Below are 15,338 nucleotides of genomic sequence, written 5' to 3'. Positions count from 1 at the left end.
TTCAACATTCGCAATTTAGTATCTTACCAGTTCCAATAAGTGTGGCAGTTACAACCCCATTCAGAGAAGTATGACCTCTCTTCTGCCAAGATTCATCAAATGCTGCTACAATGTCTGTATTTTCAGACATGGCTACTGCTTCTTCTGCTGCTCTTTACACTGAATGTTCACTTACACCACATAAAGCATTATGTATTAATTTATTGTATCTGTCAAACCTCAGTGGAGGTGGAGGCAAATCCATTACTGCACAAAAAGTCTGGGCAGCTCTCCTTCCCCTTCCAATACATCGCATTGCATAAGCAAGCTGAATATTTACACCGTAATGTCGACTATCAGTTACTTGCGACGTCATAGGATCACTGTGTATCTTACACGAGTTCCAGGCAATCACTAACCGACTTGAAAGATCCTTCCTTGCTGAAATGTCCTCAGGGATGTCAATACTATCTTCACAATTGCAGTACTTACATTTCACAGCACTCTTCAAAAGTCTTTACAGCATATTTAGGTTCACAATAACATTTCCATCATTATTGCTACTCACAATACTACTAGGCTTGTTCTTATTACATTCAGAAAGCCAGAAAGCGTAAGTTTATGTTTAGAAACATTGCCTGTAGACACAGTTTCTGCAGGTGACTTTTGAAGCAACTGATGTGTATTATTCGGTTGAGTTTGGAACTGATTGCTGTGAAACTTTCATTCGGGGCTTAATTTTTTTACTCTTTACATTTGTAACGCGCACACACGCACGCACGCACACGCACACACACACACACACACACACACACACACACACACACACACACAGAGAGAACAAAACAACACACAATAACTACAAAACCACACACATATGAAATTCCGAAGTCATATATTCTCAGATCTTTGTTTAAATTCGAGCCATAGCCTTCTAGACATGCTTGTACATTGGTTCCAGGAGTCAGTACCTTCTAGAATACACTTATCTTAAAAATCCGTAGCTAACAACAGAAAAAACAGAAGAACAAAATAATGCATTACATATTCTGACGCACTTCAAACAGACAGATGGGCATGGCCTTTGTGCAACATTACATTCAACATCAATTTTAGAATGAACGGAAAATGATAATGAACATAAACGATACATTTTTGAAATCAGCATGAAATGCTCTTTTCTATAGTCCAATTTTTTGGTCATTTTCACGAGCATGTCCCCTTAGGAGAGCTGCAGTTTTTTTTTCTAAGTGGTTACAGTACATACTTTTGGGTGTAATATGCATTCTGTAGTGGCAATATGTGTGGATGAAATGTCCTAAAATTGCCAGCCAAGTCAAGCATTTTTAAATGCTATCAATTTTTCACCTTAAAGGAACCACAAAATTAAGGGTTCAGCTATTACCTCAAGCCTGTAGCACATCAAAACAGTATTCGTATACCACTCAAATTTCCCTTCCTTTCCAAGTAACAATGAGAATGTTCTTTTCTTATATGATGTTGCAAATTTGTTGTGCCCCTCCTGTTTGTAATCATTCAAAGGAAATGGACCACTGTACTTCATTACTACAGCATTTCGTAAAATACTTCCAACCTCTGGGTGGTGGCATTCTGTAATACAACCAATGCCCGAGGAGCACAGTGAGGAACTTCCACACGTACACAAGATGAGGCAAGTCTTGCATACTGCATATACATACACTCTTACCATCCAATAGGCCACACCATGCAGCAACAGGAACATTAATGTCTCAGCAATGCTGGACCGATTCTTACGTTATGTGTTTGCTGCTAGCTTCTGACAGTCGCCCTTGTTAAAATAGCACTGGTCGCTTTCCCAATTTTCTATAAGAACCCAGTATTTCAAAGCAACAGATTTTTTACAAATGAACATTATTCACGTGTGAAAAAAGTTTTACTAAAAACTAAAATTTTAGTACTGCTGCTACAGCAAATTTCTATCTCAGTGTTTCATTCTGTTGTCAGTAAAAAATGGAAAAAAAAAAAAAATCTGTTATCATCGAGACCAAACAAATACCAAAAACTACTGGTTATTCAGAGTTAAAATACCTGTATCAGTTTGAACTGGTCAGTTTTTCCCATTCTTCGTGTGATCTACATCTCTAAATTTTGTGCCAAGTACACATCATTGGAAGTAAAACTGCTACAGTAACTAAGACGTTGAGAATAGTCTTGAAGATGGGTGAAACTCAAGAAAGTGTTAGTAAAGCTGTTAACATATTCTAAAAAGCAACTACCGTCTACTAAAAGATAGTTTTTTGCCAAATAGTTTCCTACCCATTTTAAGAGAATCTGTTAGTCTTCCTTTGTCGGAGACTTTTTTCCTCAGTAGCCAAGTCCTGAGTTATCTAATATCAATAGAATGTCCACTACCCATAAGTCAGGTGTGTTAATAAATTTAGGCTATTTGTTGGCAGTCAAAAAAAAAAAAAAAAAAAAAAAGAGAGCTGTGATGATGCCTTGTGTTTGCGATAGCAGCTGAATTTTCATTAAATTACATAAGCTTGTCAGAGCTGTGGTCTACAAGAATGTTCTTTACAGCATTTATACCAGCGCACAAAAATATATTCGTCTCATACAGTATTACACATGCTAGGTAATCTCTGAGCCCTTTCCTCCTTTCCACTCCCTTGCAAGTAACAGATTACACATAAGGAAATTCACAGATGGTGAGATAAAATTTGATGTAGCGGAATCTAGACCTGTAAAATGTAACCTTTCACAGCCGGAGATGTCACAATTAATAAAATGTTCCAGACTATTATGCCACGGTTGTAGGGATGCCACCTTAAAACTCAGCATTTTGTCCCCATCTGCAGAGGACATTTTCAAGGGGAACTGTAGCTACTTTGAATGTCTGATTCCCACCTTAGCTCGCTACCCATTACAGCAAAATTATGCTTCTGTGAAGTGGCGTGACATCACCTGTTTTGAATGCATGTGTGGAGTTGGCTGTTGTCGACTTCTGTTACACGCTGCTGCCATCACCCCACAGTTGAAGACCGGTACACGTCTTCTCCGGCACCAGAATCCAGATATCATTACATTTCATGACCTCCTCCTTCTTACTGAAATTCCTGGGGCTTTTACAATCTCTATGGCCCCCCTGTATAGCCTTTCATGTTATCCATTTATGGTTGCCACAACTTGAGTCCCATCAAAGCGGATGTGGGGGTCTCCTGGCTGTAAAGCATGTTCCTCAACTGCTGATCCATCAGTATCCCCTCTCCTGCAACTGCCTTTGTTCTCTTCTAGTTTTTTTTTTTTTTTTTTTTTTTTTTGGCCATTCCTTTTTGTAGTACCCACATACACCTCAGCACAACTACACAGCATCCTATAAATTGCAGCTTTTTACAGCCACTGGAGATCATCCTTGGCCGATTTTGGGTGATCTTGTATCTTCCGTGTGGGAGTGTAGATTACGGCGCTGGCCGCGGTTCTAGGCGCGCAGTCCGGAACCGTGCGACTGCTACGGTCGCAGGTTCGAATCCTGCCTCGGGCATGGATGTGTGTGGTGTCCTTAGATTAGTTAGGTTTAAGTAGTTCTAAGTTCTAGGGGACTGATGACCACTGCAGTTGAGTCCCATAGTGCTCAGAGCCATTTGAACCATTTTTGTAGATTACGGCGACGTTCCGCTTTTCCAGGATTTTCGCTATGCAGTCAGTAACACTGTTAATGAATGGCAGGAAAACTACTGATTTCACTGGCACTTGAGCATCGCTATGACATGAACCATGGACCTTGCCATTGGTGGGGAGGCTTGCGTGCCTCAGCGATACAGATAGCCGTACCGTAGGTGCAACCACAACGGAGAGGTATCTGTGGAGAGGCCAAAAAAACGTGTGGTTCCTGAAGAGGGGCAGCAGCCTTTTCAGTAGTTGCAGGGGCAACAGTCTGGATGACTGACTGATCTGGCCTTGTAACACAACCAAAACGGCCTTGCTGTGCTGGTACTGCGAACGGCTTAAAGCAATGGGAAACTACAGCCGTAATTTTTCCTGAGGGCATGCAGCTCTACTGTATGGTTCAATGATGATGGCGTCCTTTTGGGTTATATTCTGTAGGTAAAATAGTCCCCCATTTGGATCTATGGGTGGGGACTACTCAGGAGGACATTATCAGAAGAAAGAAAAAGCATTCTATGGATCAGAGTGTGGAATGTCAGATCCCTTAATCGGGCAGGTAGGTTAGAAAATTTAAGAAGGGAAATGGACAGGTTAAAGTTAGATATAGTGGGAATTAGTGAAGTTCGGTGGCAGGAGGAACAAGACTTTTGGTCAGGTGAATAGAGGGTTATAAATACAAAATTTAATAGGAGTAATGCAGGAGTAGTTTTAACAATGAATAAAAAAAATAGGAGTGCGGGTAAGCTACTACAAACGGCATAGTGAATGCATTATTGTGGCCAAGATAGACATGAAGCCCATGCCTACTACAGTAGTACAAGTCTATATGCCAACTAGCTCTGCAGATGACATAGGAATTGAAGAAATGTATGATGAGATAAACAAAATTATTCAGATAGTGAAGGGAGACGAAAATTTAATCGTCATGGGTGACTGGAATTCAATAGTAAGGAAATGAAGAGAAGGAAACGTGGTAGGTGAATATGGAATGGTGTTAAGGAATGAAAGAGGAAGCCGCCTGGTAGAATTTTGCACAGAGCATAACTTAATCATAGCTAACACTTGGTTCAAGAATCATAAAACAAGGTTGTATACTTGGAACAAGCCTGGAGATACTGACAGGTTTCAGATAGATTATATAATTGTAAGACATGAGATTTAGGAACCAGGTTTTAAACTGTAAGACATTTCCAGGGGCAGATGTGGACTCTGATCACAATCTATTGGTTATAACTGTAGATTAAAACTGAAAAAACTGCAAAAAGGTGGGAATTTAAGGAGATGGGACCTGGATAAACTGAAAGAACCAGAGGTTGTACAGAGTTTCAGGAAGAGCATAAGGGAACAATTGACAGGAATTGGGGAAAGAAATACAGTAGAAGAAGAATGAGTAGCTTTGAGGAATGAAATAGTGAAGGCAGCAGAGGATCAAGTAGGTAAAAAGACGAGGTCTAGTAGAAATCCTTGGGTGACAGAAGAAATATTGAATTTAATTGATGAAAGGAGAAAATATAAAAATGCAGTAAATGAAGCAGGCAAAAAGGAATACAAACGTCTCAAAAATGAGATCGACAGGAAGTGCAAAATGGCTAAGCAGGGATGGCTAGAGGACAAATGTAAGGATGTAGAGGCTTACCTCACGAGGGGTAAGATAGATACTGCCTACAGGAAAATTAAAGAGACCTTCGGAGAAAAGAGAACCACTTGTATGAATATCAAGAGCTCAGATGGAAACCCAGTTCTAAGCAAAGAAGGGAAAACAGAAAGGTGGAAGGAGTATATAAAGGGTCTATACAGGTGCGAAGTACTTGGGGACAATATTATGGAAATGGAAGAGGATATACACTCCTGGAAATTGAAATAAGAACACCGTGAATTCATTGTCCCAGGAAGGGGAAACTTTATTGACACATTCCTGGGGTCAGATACATCACATGTTCACACTGACAGAACCACAGGCACATAGACACAGGCAACAGAGCATGCACAATGTCGGCACTAGTACAGTGTATATCCACCTTTCGCAGCAATGCAGGCTGCTATTCTCCCATGGAGACGATCGTAGAGATGCTGGATGTAGTCCTGTGGAACGGCTTGCCATGCCATTTCCACCTGGCACCTCAGTTGGACCAGCGTTCGTGCTGGACGTTCAGACCGCGTGAGACGACGCTTCATCCAGTCCCAAACATGCTCAATGGGGGACAGATCCGGAGATCTTGCTGGCCAGGGTAGTTGACTTACACCTTCTAGAGCACGTTGGGTGGCACGGGATACATGCGGACGTGCATTGTCCTGTTGGAACAGCAAGTTCCCTTGCCGGTCTAGGAATGGTAGAACGATGGGTTCGATGACGGTTTGGATGTACCGTGCACTATTCAGTGTCCCCTCGACGATCACCAGTGGTGTACGGCCAGTGTAGGAGATCGCTCCCCACACCATGATGCCGGGTGTTGGCCCTGTGTGCCTCGGTCGTATGCAGTCCCGATTGTGGCACTCACCTGCACGGCGCCAAACACGCATACGACCATCATTGGCACCGAGGCAGAAGCGACTCTCATCGCTGAAGACGACACGTCTCCATTCGTCCCTCCATTCACGCCTGTCGCGACACCACTGGAGGCGGGCTGTACGATGTTGGGGCGTGAGCGGAAGACGGCCTAACGGTGTGCGGGACCGTAGCCCAGCTTCATGGAGACGGTTGCGAATGGTCCTCGCCGATACCCCAGGAGCAACAGTGTCCCTAATTTGCTGGGAAGTGGCGGTGCGGTCCCCTACGGCACTGCGTAGGATCCTACGGTCTTGGCGTGCATCCGTGCGTCGCTGCGGTCCGGTCCCAGGTCGACGGGCACGTGCACCTTCCGCCGACCACTGGCGACAACATCGATGTACTGTGGAGACCTCACGCCCCACGTGTTGAGCAATTCGGCGGTACGTCCACCCGGCCTCCCGCATGCCCACTATACGCCTCGCTCAAAGTCCGTCAACTGCACATACGGTTCACGTCCACGCTGTCGCGGCATGCTACCAGTGTTAAAGACTGCGATGGAGCTCCGTATGCCACGGCAAACTGGCTGACACTGACGGCGGCGGTGCACAAATGCTGCGCAGCTACCGCCATCCGACGGCCAACACCGCGGTTCCTGGTGTGTCCGCTGTGCCGTGCGTGTGATCATTGCTTGTACAGCCCTCTCGCAGTGTCCGGAGCAAGTATGGTGGGTCTGACACACCGATGTCAATGTGTTCTTTTTTCCATTTCCAGGAGTGTAGATGAAGATGATATTGGAGATATGTTATTACGTAAAGAGTTTGACAGAGCACTGAAAGACGTAAGTCGAAACAAGGCTCCGGGAGTAGACAACATTCCATTAGAACTACTGATAGCCTTGGGAGAGCCAGCCATGACAAAACTCTACCATCTGGTGAGCAGGATGTATGAGACGGGTGAAATAACCTCAGACTTCAAGAAGAATATAATAATTCCATTCCCAAAGAAAGCAGGTGCTGACTGATGTGAAAATTGCCAAACTATCAGTTTAATAAGCCACAGCTGCAAAATACTAACACGAATTCTTTACAGACAAACAGAAAAAGTGGTAGAAGTCGACCTCAGGGACGATCAGTTTGGATTCCGTAGAAATGTTGGAACATGTGAGGCAATGCTGACCCTATGACTTATCTTAGAGAAAGCTTTTGACAATGTTGACTGGAATACTCTCTTTCAAATTCTGAAGGTGGCAGGGGTAAAATACAGGCAGCGAAAGGCTATTTACAATTTGTACCAGATCGCAGTTACAAGAGTCGAGGGGCATGAAAGGGAAGCAGTGGTTGGGAAGGGAGTGAGACAGGGTTGTAGCCTATCCCTGATGTTATTCAATCTGTATATTGAGCAAGCAATAAAGGAAACAAAAGAAAAATCCGGAGTAGGAATTAAAATTCATGGAGAAGAAATAAAAACTTTGAGGTTTGCCGATGACATTGTAATTCTGTCAGAGGCAGCAAAGGACCTGGAAGAGCAGCTGAATGGAATGGACAGTGTCTTGAAAGTAGGAAACAAGATGAACATCAACAAAAGCAAAACGAGGATAATGGAATGCAGTCGAGTTAACTCGGGTGATGCTGAGGGAATTAGATTAGGAAATGAGACACTTGAAGTAGTAAAGGAGTTTTGCTATTTGGGGAGCAAAATAACTGATGATGGTCGAAGTAGAGAGGATATAAAATGTAGACTGACTATGGCAAGGAAAGCGTTTCTGAAGAAGAGAAATTTGTTAACATCGAGTGTAGATTTAAGTGTCAGGAAGTCGTTTCTAAAAGTATTTGTATGGAGTGTAGCCATGTATGGAAGTGAAACGTGGACGATAAACAGTTTGGACGAGAAGAGAATAGAAGCTTTCAAAATGTGGTGCTACAGAAAAATGCTGAAGATTAGATGGGTAGATCACATAACTAATGAGGAGGTATTGAACAGAATTGGGGAGAAGAGGAGTTTGTGGCACAGCTTGACTGGAAGAAGGGATCGGTTGGTAGGACATATTGTAAGGCATCAAGGGATCACCAAGTTAGTATTGGAGGGCAGTGTGGAGATGAATACACGAAACAGATTCAGAAGGATGTAGGTTGCAGTAGGTACTGGGAGATGAAGAAGCTTGCACAGGATAGAGTAGCATGGAGAGCTGCATCAAATCAGTCTCTGGACTGAAGACCACAACAACAACGATCTTAATACTCTCTTTCCACCGCAGCGAACAAATAACTATTCTTGAGCAATGCATTAGTGAGGTGTATTAATCCTGCATCAAGGAGCTCTAAGTTTTAAGGTGAAATCAATTTGACAATGACATAACAGCCTGTAACGTTTTATTCATAGTGAGAATCTAGACCTGCCCCCACGAAATACGAGTATGTAGTCAAGAGGCTCAGACTTCTAAAGCACGATGTTAAGCGAAATGTTTCCCAAATGTATTAAAGAAATCCGAGGGGGGAGGGGGAAGGTAATTAATTTTGACTATGTTCTCAATCCTAATCTGCTGTGAACTTGCACCCTTTGTCTAGAGACCCCACAAGATGACAGACGTGAAGGTGAGCTGGTTCAGGAGCCTCGGAGGGAGCCCGAGAGGGAGGCAGTGGTGGTGACAGCGTGGGTCAGCTGAACCGGGAAACAGGAGCCGACAGCTGGCACTCAGGTGCGGCTTTTCCTGACATTCTCTCACACCTCTTACACACGACATGCCTGAAAAGATGAAAAAAAATAAATAAATAAAACGCCACTCACCGAGTGTTCAAATGCGAGGGGGACCAACAGCTGCGAGAGGTTCTCCACGCTGAGCGACAGCAGCTGTGCCGAGTCCCGCCAGTAGCTGGAGAGGCATTCCAGGTAGGTCGCCACCTCGGCCTGGAGTTCTAGACAAAAAGACAGGCGACTTACTAGTGATCAGATTTCTGTAGAAGCACAGCTTTCACTTTCCGCCCTCACCCCAGCTTACAGGGTGTATGCAAGTATAACACACTTTTTGAAACTAGAATGGTTAGAGTCGCAGCAGGGACACCTCGATCGAACACTACCAAACTCGTACTCTAGTATTTTTACCTCGGCGCCATATGTCGATCAAAATTTCATCCCCATGCGTCTGTATTTTCTGTACACAAAAAAGACATTCCTACAGATGGAGAATGGTGTGAATGCACTAGCTATTGTGGTTTTTGAATGCTACTGGAATTACTCAAGCCACACCACTACTATTCAGACCAGTTCATAACATTATACGATGAGTAAAGGATGTGTGCACACTGTTTTGTCACCGTCTTTCTGCCTCTGGCAAAGGCCAGGTCTTTGGCACGAGGGACTCATCTACATCTACATACATACTCCGCAATCCACCATACGGTGCATGGCGGAGGGTACCTCGTACCACAACTAGCATCTTCTCTCCCTGTTCCACTCCGAAACAGAACGAGGGAAAAATGACTGCCTATATGTCTCCGTACGAGCCCTAATCTCTCTTATCTTATCTTTGTGGTCTTTCCGCGAAATGTAAGTTGGCGGCAGTAAAACTGTACTGCAGTCAGCCTCAAATGCTGGTTCTCTAAATTTCCTCAGTAGCGATTCACGAAAAGAACGCCTCCTTTCCTCCAGTGACTCCCAGCCGAGTTCCTGAAGCATTTCCGTAACACTCGCGTGATGGTCAAACCTACCAGTAACAAATCTAGCAGCCCGCCTCTGAATTCCTTCTATGTCCTCCCTCAATCTGACCTGATAGGGATCCCAAACGCTCGAGCAGTACTCAAGAATAGGTTGTATTAGTGTTTTATAAGCGGTCTCCTTCACAGATGAACCACATCTTCCCAAAATTCTACCAATGAACCGAAGACGACTATCCGCCTTCCCCACAACTGCATATTACATGCTTGTCCCACTTGATATCGCTCTGCAATGTTACACCCAAATATTTAATCAACGTGACTGTGTCAAGCGCTACACTACTAATTGAGTATTCAAACATTACGGGATTCTTTTTCCTATTCATCTGCATTAATTTACATTTATCTATATTTAGAGTTAGCTGCCATTCTTTACACCAATCACAAATCCTGTCCAAGTCATCTCGTATCCTCCTACTCAACGACGACACCTTCCCGTACTTCACAGCATCATCAGCAAACAGCCGCACATTGCTATCCACCCTATCCAAAACATCATTTATGTAGACAGAAAACAACAGTGGACCTATCACACTTCCCTGGGGCACTCCAGATGATATCCTCACCTCCGATGAACACTCACCATCGAGGACAACGTACTGGGTTCTATTACTTAAGAAGTCTTCGAGCCACTCACATACTTGGGAACCAATCCCATTTGCTCATACCTTAGTTAGGAGTCTGCAGTGGGGCACCGAGTCAAACATTTTCTGGAAGTCAAGGAATATGGCAACCGTCTGATACCCTTCATCCATGGTTCGCAAGATATGAGAAGAGAAGACTGTACTAACAGACGGCACAGACAACTGGCTGCAGAGCAGTGCCCGCAGAAAGTGTGGTGAGGAGATGGGCTCAGGACAGGAGTGTGGCAGGGACAGCACTGACCGTCGGGACGAGGTTAATACGAGCCGAGTCGAGATGTGGATTTGCCGTGCGTCGGTTACCACCGACACCATATTTGTGTGTGGCAGAATTGGAGTCCAACTGCAGCAAGGAGAGGCATTCTGCACTGTTCAGCAGTTGATATCACTTCTCTCTGTGGTGGTCAGATCGATGCTGCTTCGTGCCAGCCAACAGTTAGGGAAGCAGTGATGCTGGCAATGCATACCTCTACAACTAATGAAACCACAGTGTGAGGAGCTGCTGGATTGGCAAGAGGAATGATTTCCTAACTGTTGAAGGGGGACTGAACACTCAACAGTATATGCTAAGACTTTTAAACACTTTCGTCAAACCCATGCCCATGGAACCAGTAGGCATATTCCAGCAGACTAATGCACAACCTCACACACCATAATGCTGAGGAACATATGGCTCGATGAGTGGCCACCCCTGTTCCAAGATCTGTCAACCGTAGAGCATGTCTGGGAGACGATAGGAATACGTATAGCAGCCTCCAGACAGCATCCGCCATGAACTGACACACCACATATCAAGCATCAGAAGAAATTTTTCAAGACGACCTTCTGAGATCGTTTATGATGATGTACATAGCTTCTGAATGAAATGAAATTTTGATTGTTTGCCAGGTGTACCAGTATGAAATGAGCGTTCATTTTTTTTTTTTTTTGTCAAAATGAAACACTAATTTTGAATTGAAAAGGAAAAACATTTTGTTCAAAGTACTGACTATTGCTTTCTATACATTTTGACCACCTTTCTGGCAATTTGTGGACACCACACCAATAGAAATGTTCGTCTTTTGAAGCAAACCAATCAGACACCCAATTTTCGAATTCTTCGTAGGAATCGAAGTGTTCCTCAGCCAATGTGTGTCCCATTGATGAAAAAAAATGGTAGTCAGAAGGGGCCAAGTCTGGTGAATATGGCAGGTGGGGTAGCAGCTCCCAGCGAAGTGTTTTGATTGTATCCTGAACCCGTTTTGCTTTGTGTGCATGTGCACTGTCGTGTAAAAAAATTACTTTGCCACGTCTTCTGGCCCATTCTGTTCTTTTTTCGATCAATACATAGTTCAAATTGATCATTTGTTGTGTTAGCGATTAGTATTCACAGTTTCACCAGGTTTTAGAAGCTCGTGATACACCACACCTTTCTGATCCCACCAAACACAGAGCATTGTCTTCTTGCCGAATCAATCTGGTTTTGCAGTCGATGTTGATGGCTGTCCCGGATTAACCCACGATTTTACCCATTTCGGATTCTTAAAATAAATCCATTTTTCATCGCTAGTAACAATTTGATGCAAAATTTATTTTCTTTCATGTCTTTGAAGCAAAATTTGACAAATGGTTTTTCGGTTTTCCATCTGTCTTTCATTCAATTAATGTGGCACCCATTTTCCACACTTTTGGATCTTTCCCATAGCTTTCAAACGGTCAGAAATTGTTTCTTGCACAACATTTACCATTGCTGCCATTTGCTTCTGACTCAACCTATCATCTTCATCCAATATTGCTTGCAATTTGGCGTCTTCAAACATTTTTGGTAGTTTTTCACGTTCTCCATTTCTAATATCAAAATCATTATTTCTGAACCGTTGAAACCATTTTTTGCATGTTGCTTCTGATAGAGCACAATCACCGTATGCCTCGACAAGCATTTGATGCGACTCTGCAGCACTTTTTTTTCAAATGAAAACAAAAAATTAATGCTTTCCGCAAGTCGTCACTTTCTGGTACAAAATTCGACATTGTTAACACGATGAAAACATATGTTGTTGTTGTTTGTTCCATGACGTGATGTATACTAAATATCTTTGACAGACGTCATACCAACCAGACAAAAAAAATTAAGGCTCGTTCATAACAAACGTTCCCTATCGACACGTTTGTATCTTAATGCTCATTTCATACCAGTACATCTGGTAATACCTGTCATTTGATGAACACCTCCACAAACTTTAATATACATATGAGGGTAATCCCAAAAGTAAGGTCTCCTACTTTTTTTATAAGTACATAGACCTGTTTCTTTCTACATTGTTACACTTAAGGCCATCACGAGCAAGATAGTAAATCAGAGACATAGTGCATAGAGCAGGAAAAAGCATTGACATTTAGGTTACCGGAGATAAAACACTAGAACTGTGCAAACTGCAGATGCTCTGAGCAGCTGTCTCAGGGGAAAGTTTCGCTTCAGAGAATTATGTGGTAACTCAGTCCACCACCTAGATGCTGTTTTAAGGCATCAAAGCGAGGATGTCCATGACAGGCACTTCTTAGCAGAGGCAGCAAGCTCGATCCTTGCTCTCGACAGCTGCAACGTCAGTGGGTTTAAACAGGTTGGAGTGGTACTACAACAGTCCCCACCCACTGAAGGACAGAGGGCGAGGCCGAGTGACGCAAAACACTGTTGTTGCTGGCCATAAAAGGAGTGGTAGTGACGTTCAGCTGTTGGCAACAAACTTGGAGTTGTTGTTGCTGTTGTTGTTGTTGTGGTCTTCAGTCCTGAGACTGGTTTGATGCAGCTCTCCATGCTACTCTATCCTGTGCAAGCATCTTCATCTCCCAGTACCTACTGCAGCCTACATCCTTCTGAATCTGCTTAGTGTATTAATCTCTTGGTCTCCCTCTACGATTTTTACCCTCCACGCTGCCCTCCAATACTAAATTGGTGATTCCTCGATGTCTCAGAACATGTCCTACCATCCGATCCCTTCTTCTAGTCAAGTTGTGCCACAAACTCCTCTTCTCCCCAATTCTATTCAGTACCTCCTCATTAGTTATGTGATCTACTCATCTAATCTTCAGCATTCTTCTGTAGCACCACATTTCGAAAGCTTGTATTCTCTTCTTGTCCAAACTATTTATCATCCACGTTTCACTTCCATAGATGGCTACACTTCATACAAATACTTTCAGAAACGACTTCCTGACATTTAAATCTATACTCGATGTTAACAAATTTTTCTTCTTCAGAAACACTTTCCTTGCCATTGCCAGTCTACATTTTATATCCTCTCTACTTCGACCATCATGAGTTATTTTGCTCCCCAAATAGCAAAACTCCTTTACTACTTTAAGTGTCTCATTTCTTAATCTAATTCCCTCAGCATCACCCGATTTAACTCGACTATATTCCACTATCCTTATTTTGCTTTTGTTGATGTTCATCTTATACCCTCCTTTCAAGACACAGTCCATTCCGTTCAGCTGCTCTTTCAAGTCCTTTGCTGTCTCTGACAGAATTACAATGTCATCGGCGAACCTCAAAGTTTTTATTTCTTCTCCATGGATTTTAATAACTACTCTGAACTTTTCTTTTGTTTACTTTACTGCTTGCTCAATATACAGATTGAATAACATTGGGGAGAGGCTACAACCCTGTCTCTCTCTCTTCCCAACCACTGCTTCCCTTTCATGTCCCTCGACTCGTATAACTGCCACCTGCTTTCTGTACAAATTGTAAATAGACTTTCGCTCCCTGTATTTTACCCCTGCCACCTTCAGAGTTTGAAAGAGAGTATTCCAATCAACATTGTCAAAATCTTTCTCTAAGTCTACAAATGCTAGAGACGTAGGTTTGCCTTTCCTTAATCTTTCTTCTAAGATAAGTCGTAGGGTCAGTATTGCCTCACGTGTTCCAACATTTCTACAAAATCCAAACTGATCTTCTTCGAGGTCGGCTTCTATCAGTTTTTCCATTCGTTTGTAAAGAATTTGCATTAGTATTTTGCAGCTGTGACTTATTGAACTGATAGTTCGGTAATTGTCACATCTGTCAACACCTGCTTTCTTTGGGATTGGAATTATTATATTCTTCTTGAAGTCTGAGGGTATTTCGCCTGTCTCATACATCTTGCTCACCAGATGGTAGAGTTTTGTCAGGACTGGCTCTCCCACGGCTGTCAGTAGTTCTAATGGAATGTTGTCTACTCCGGGGGCCTTGTTTCAGCTCAGGTCTTTTAGTGCTCTGTCAAACTCTTCACACAGTATCATATCTCCCATTTCATCTTCATCTACATCCTCTTCCATTTCCATAATACTGTCCTCAAGAACATTGCCCCTGTATAATAGACCCTCTATATACTCCTTCCACCTTTCTGCTTTCCCTTCTTGGAGTTTGTTAATGTAAAATCCAGAAGCATCCCTACCTATTGAGGAGAAGTAGGGGAGGAATTTAAATGTGGTCAGCCAGAGGAGCCCTGGAGGTGCAGAGTGTAAGCACCTGTGGAGTGGTGGGTCTACTATAGGAAGGAAGAAATAGTGGGCCACCACCATTCTTTAAAAACCCATGTTTTTGTATTCAGAGGGAGTTCTCAGTCAGATCGGCTGGGCCGCTGACCCCGTGTCACTCGTGGCCAGCATCGGAAACCTCTGATGTGTTTATTTTCCTCACTTGGAGTGCTGCTCTCAGGTTTGTAATTAACGTGCTGTTAGTGTTCACTACTACTGTGTAACACCTACCCCTTTGTTCTTTCTAATGTTTAGAATCAGCCTTCAGTGTAGTAATTAGTCTGATTGCAAATAAATAGTCTCAGTCAGACCCCTGAATTCCATGACTCTCCTGTTGCAAGCCCCCTGTCTAGTCCCGGAATCCGCGCCTCTCTTAGT

General features: G+C 43.2%; 1 protein-coding gene across 1 annotated transcript in view; it reads right to left on the bottom strand.

The window, feature by feature from the left end:
- LOC126212815 (uncharacterized) overlaps window positions 1-15,338 on the bottom strand; it is a 128,908-nt gene that overhangs the window by 40,900 nt on the left and 72,670 nt on the right. Inside the window, exon 4 of the mRNA XM_049940226.1 lies at window positions 8,900-9,027. Within this exon, the coding sequence (XP_049796183.1) occupies window positions 8,900-9,027 (128 nt within the window). The remainder of the gene's footprint in view (window positions 1-8,899; window positions 9,028-15,338) is intronic.

The sequence above is a fragment of the Schistocerca nitens genome, chromosome 11, assembly GCF_023898315.1.
Source record: "Schistocerca nitens isolate TAMUIC-IGC-003100 chromosome 11, iqSchNite1.1, whole genome shotgun sequence".
Classification (NCBI taxonomy): Eukaryota; Metazoa; Arthropoda; class Insecta; order Orthoptera; family Acrididae; genus Schistocerca; species Schistocerca nitens.
The sequence above is the reverse complement of the archived record's forward strand: the minus strand, read 5'-3'. Positions and strand labels throughout refer to the sequence as shown.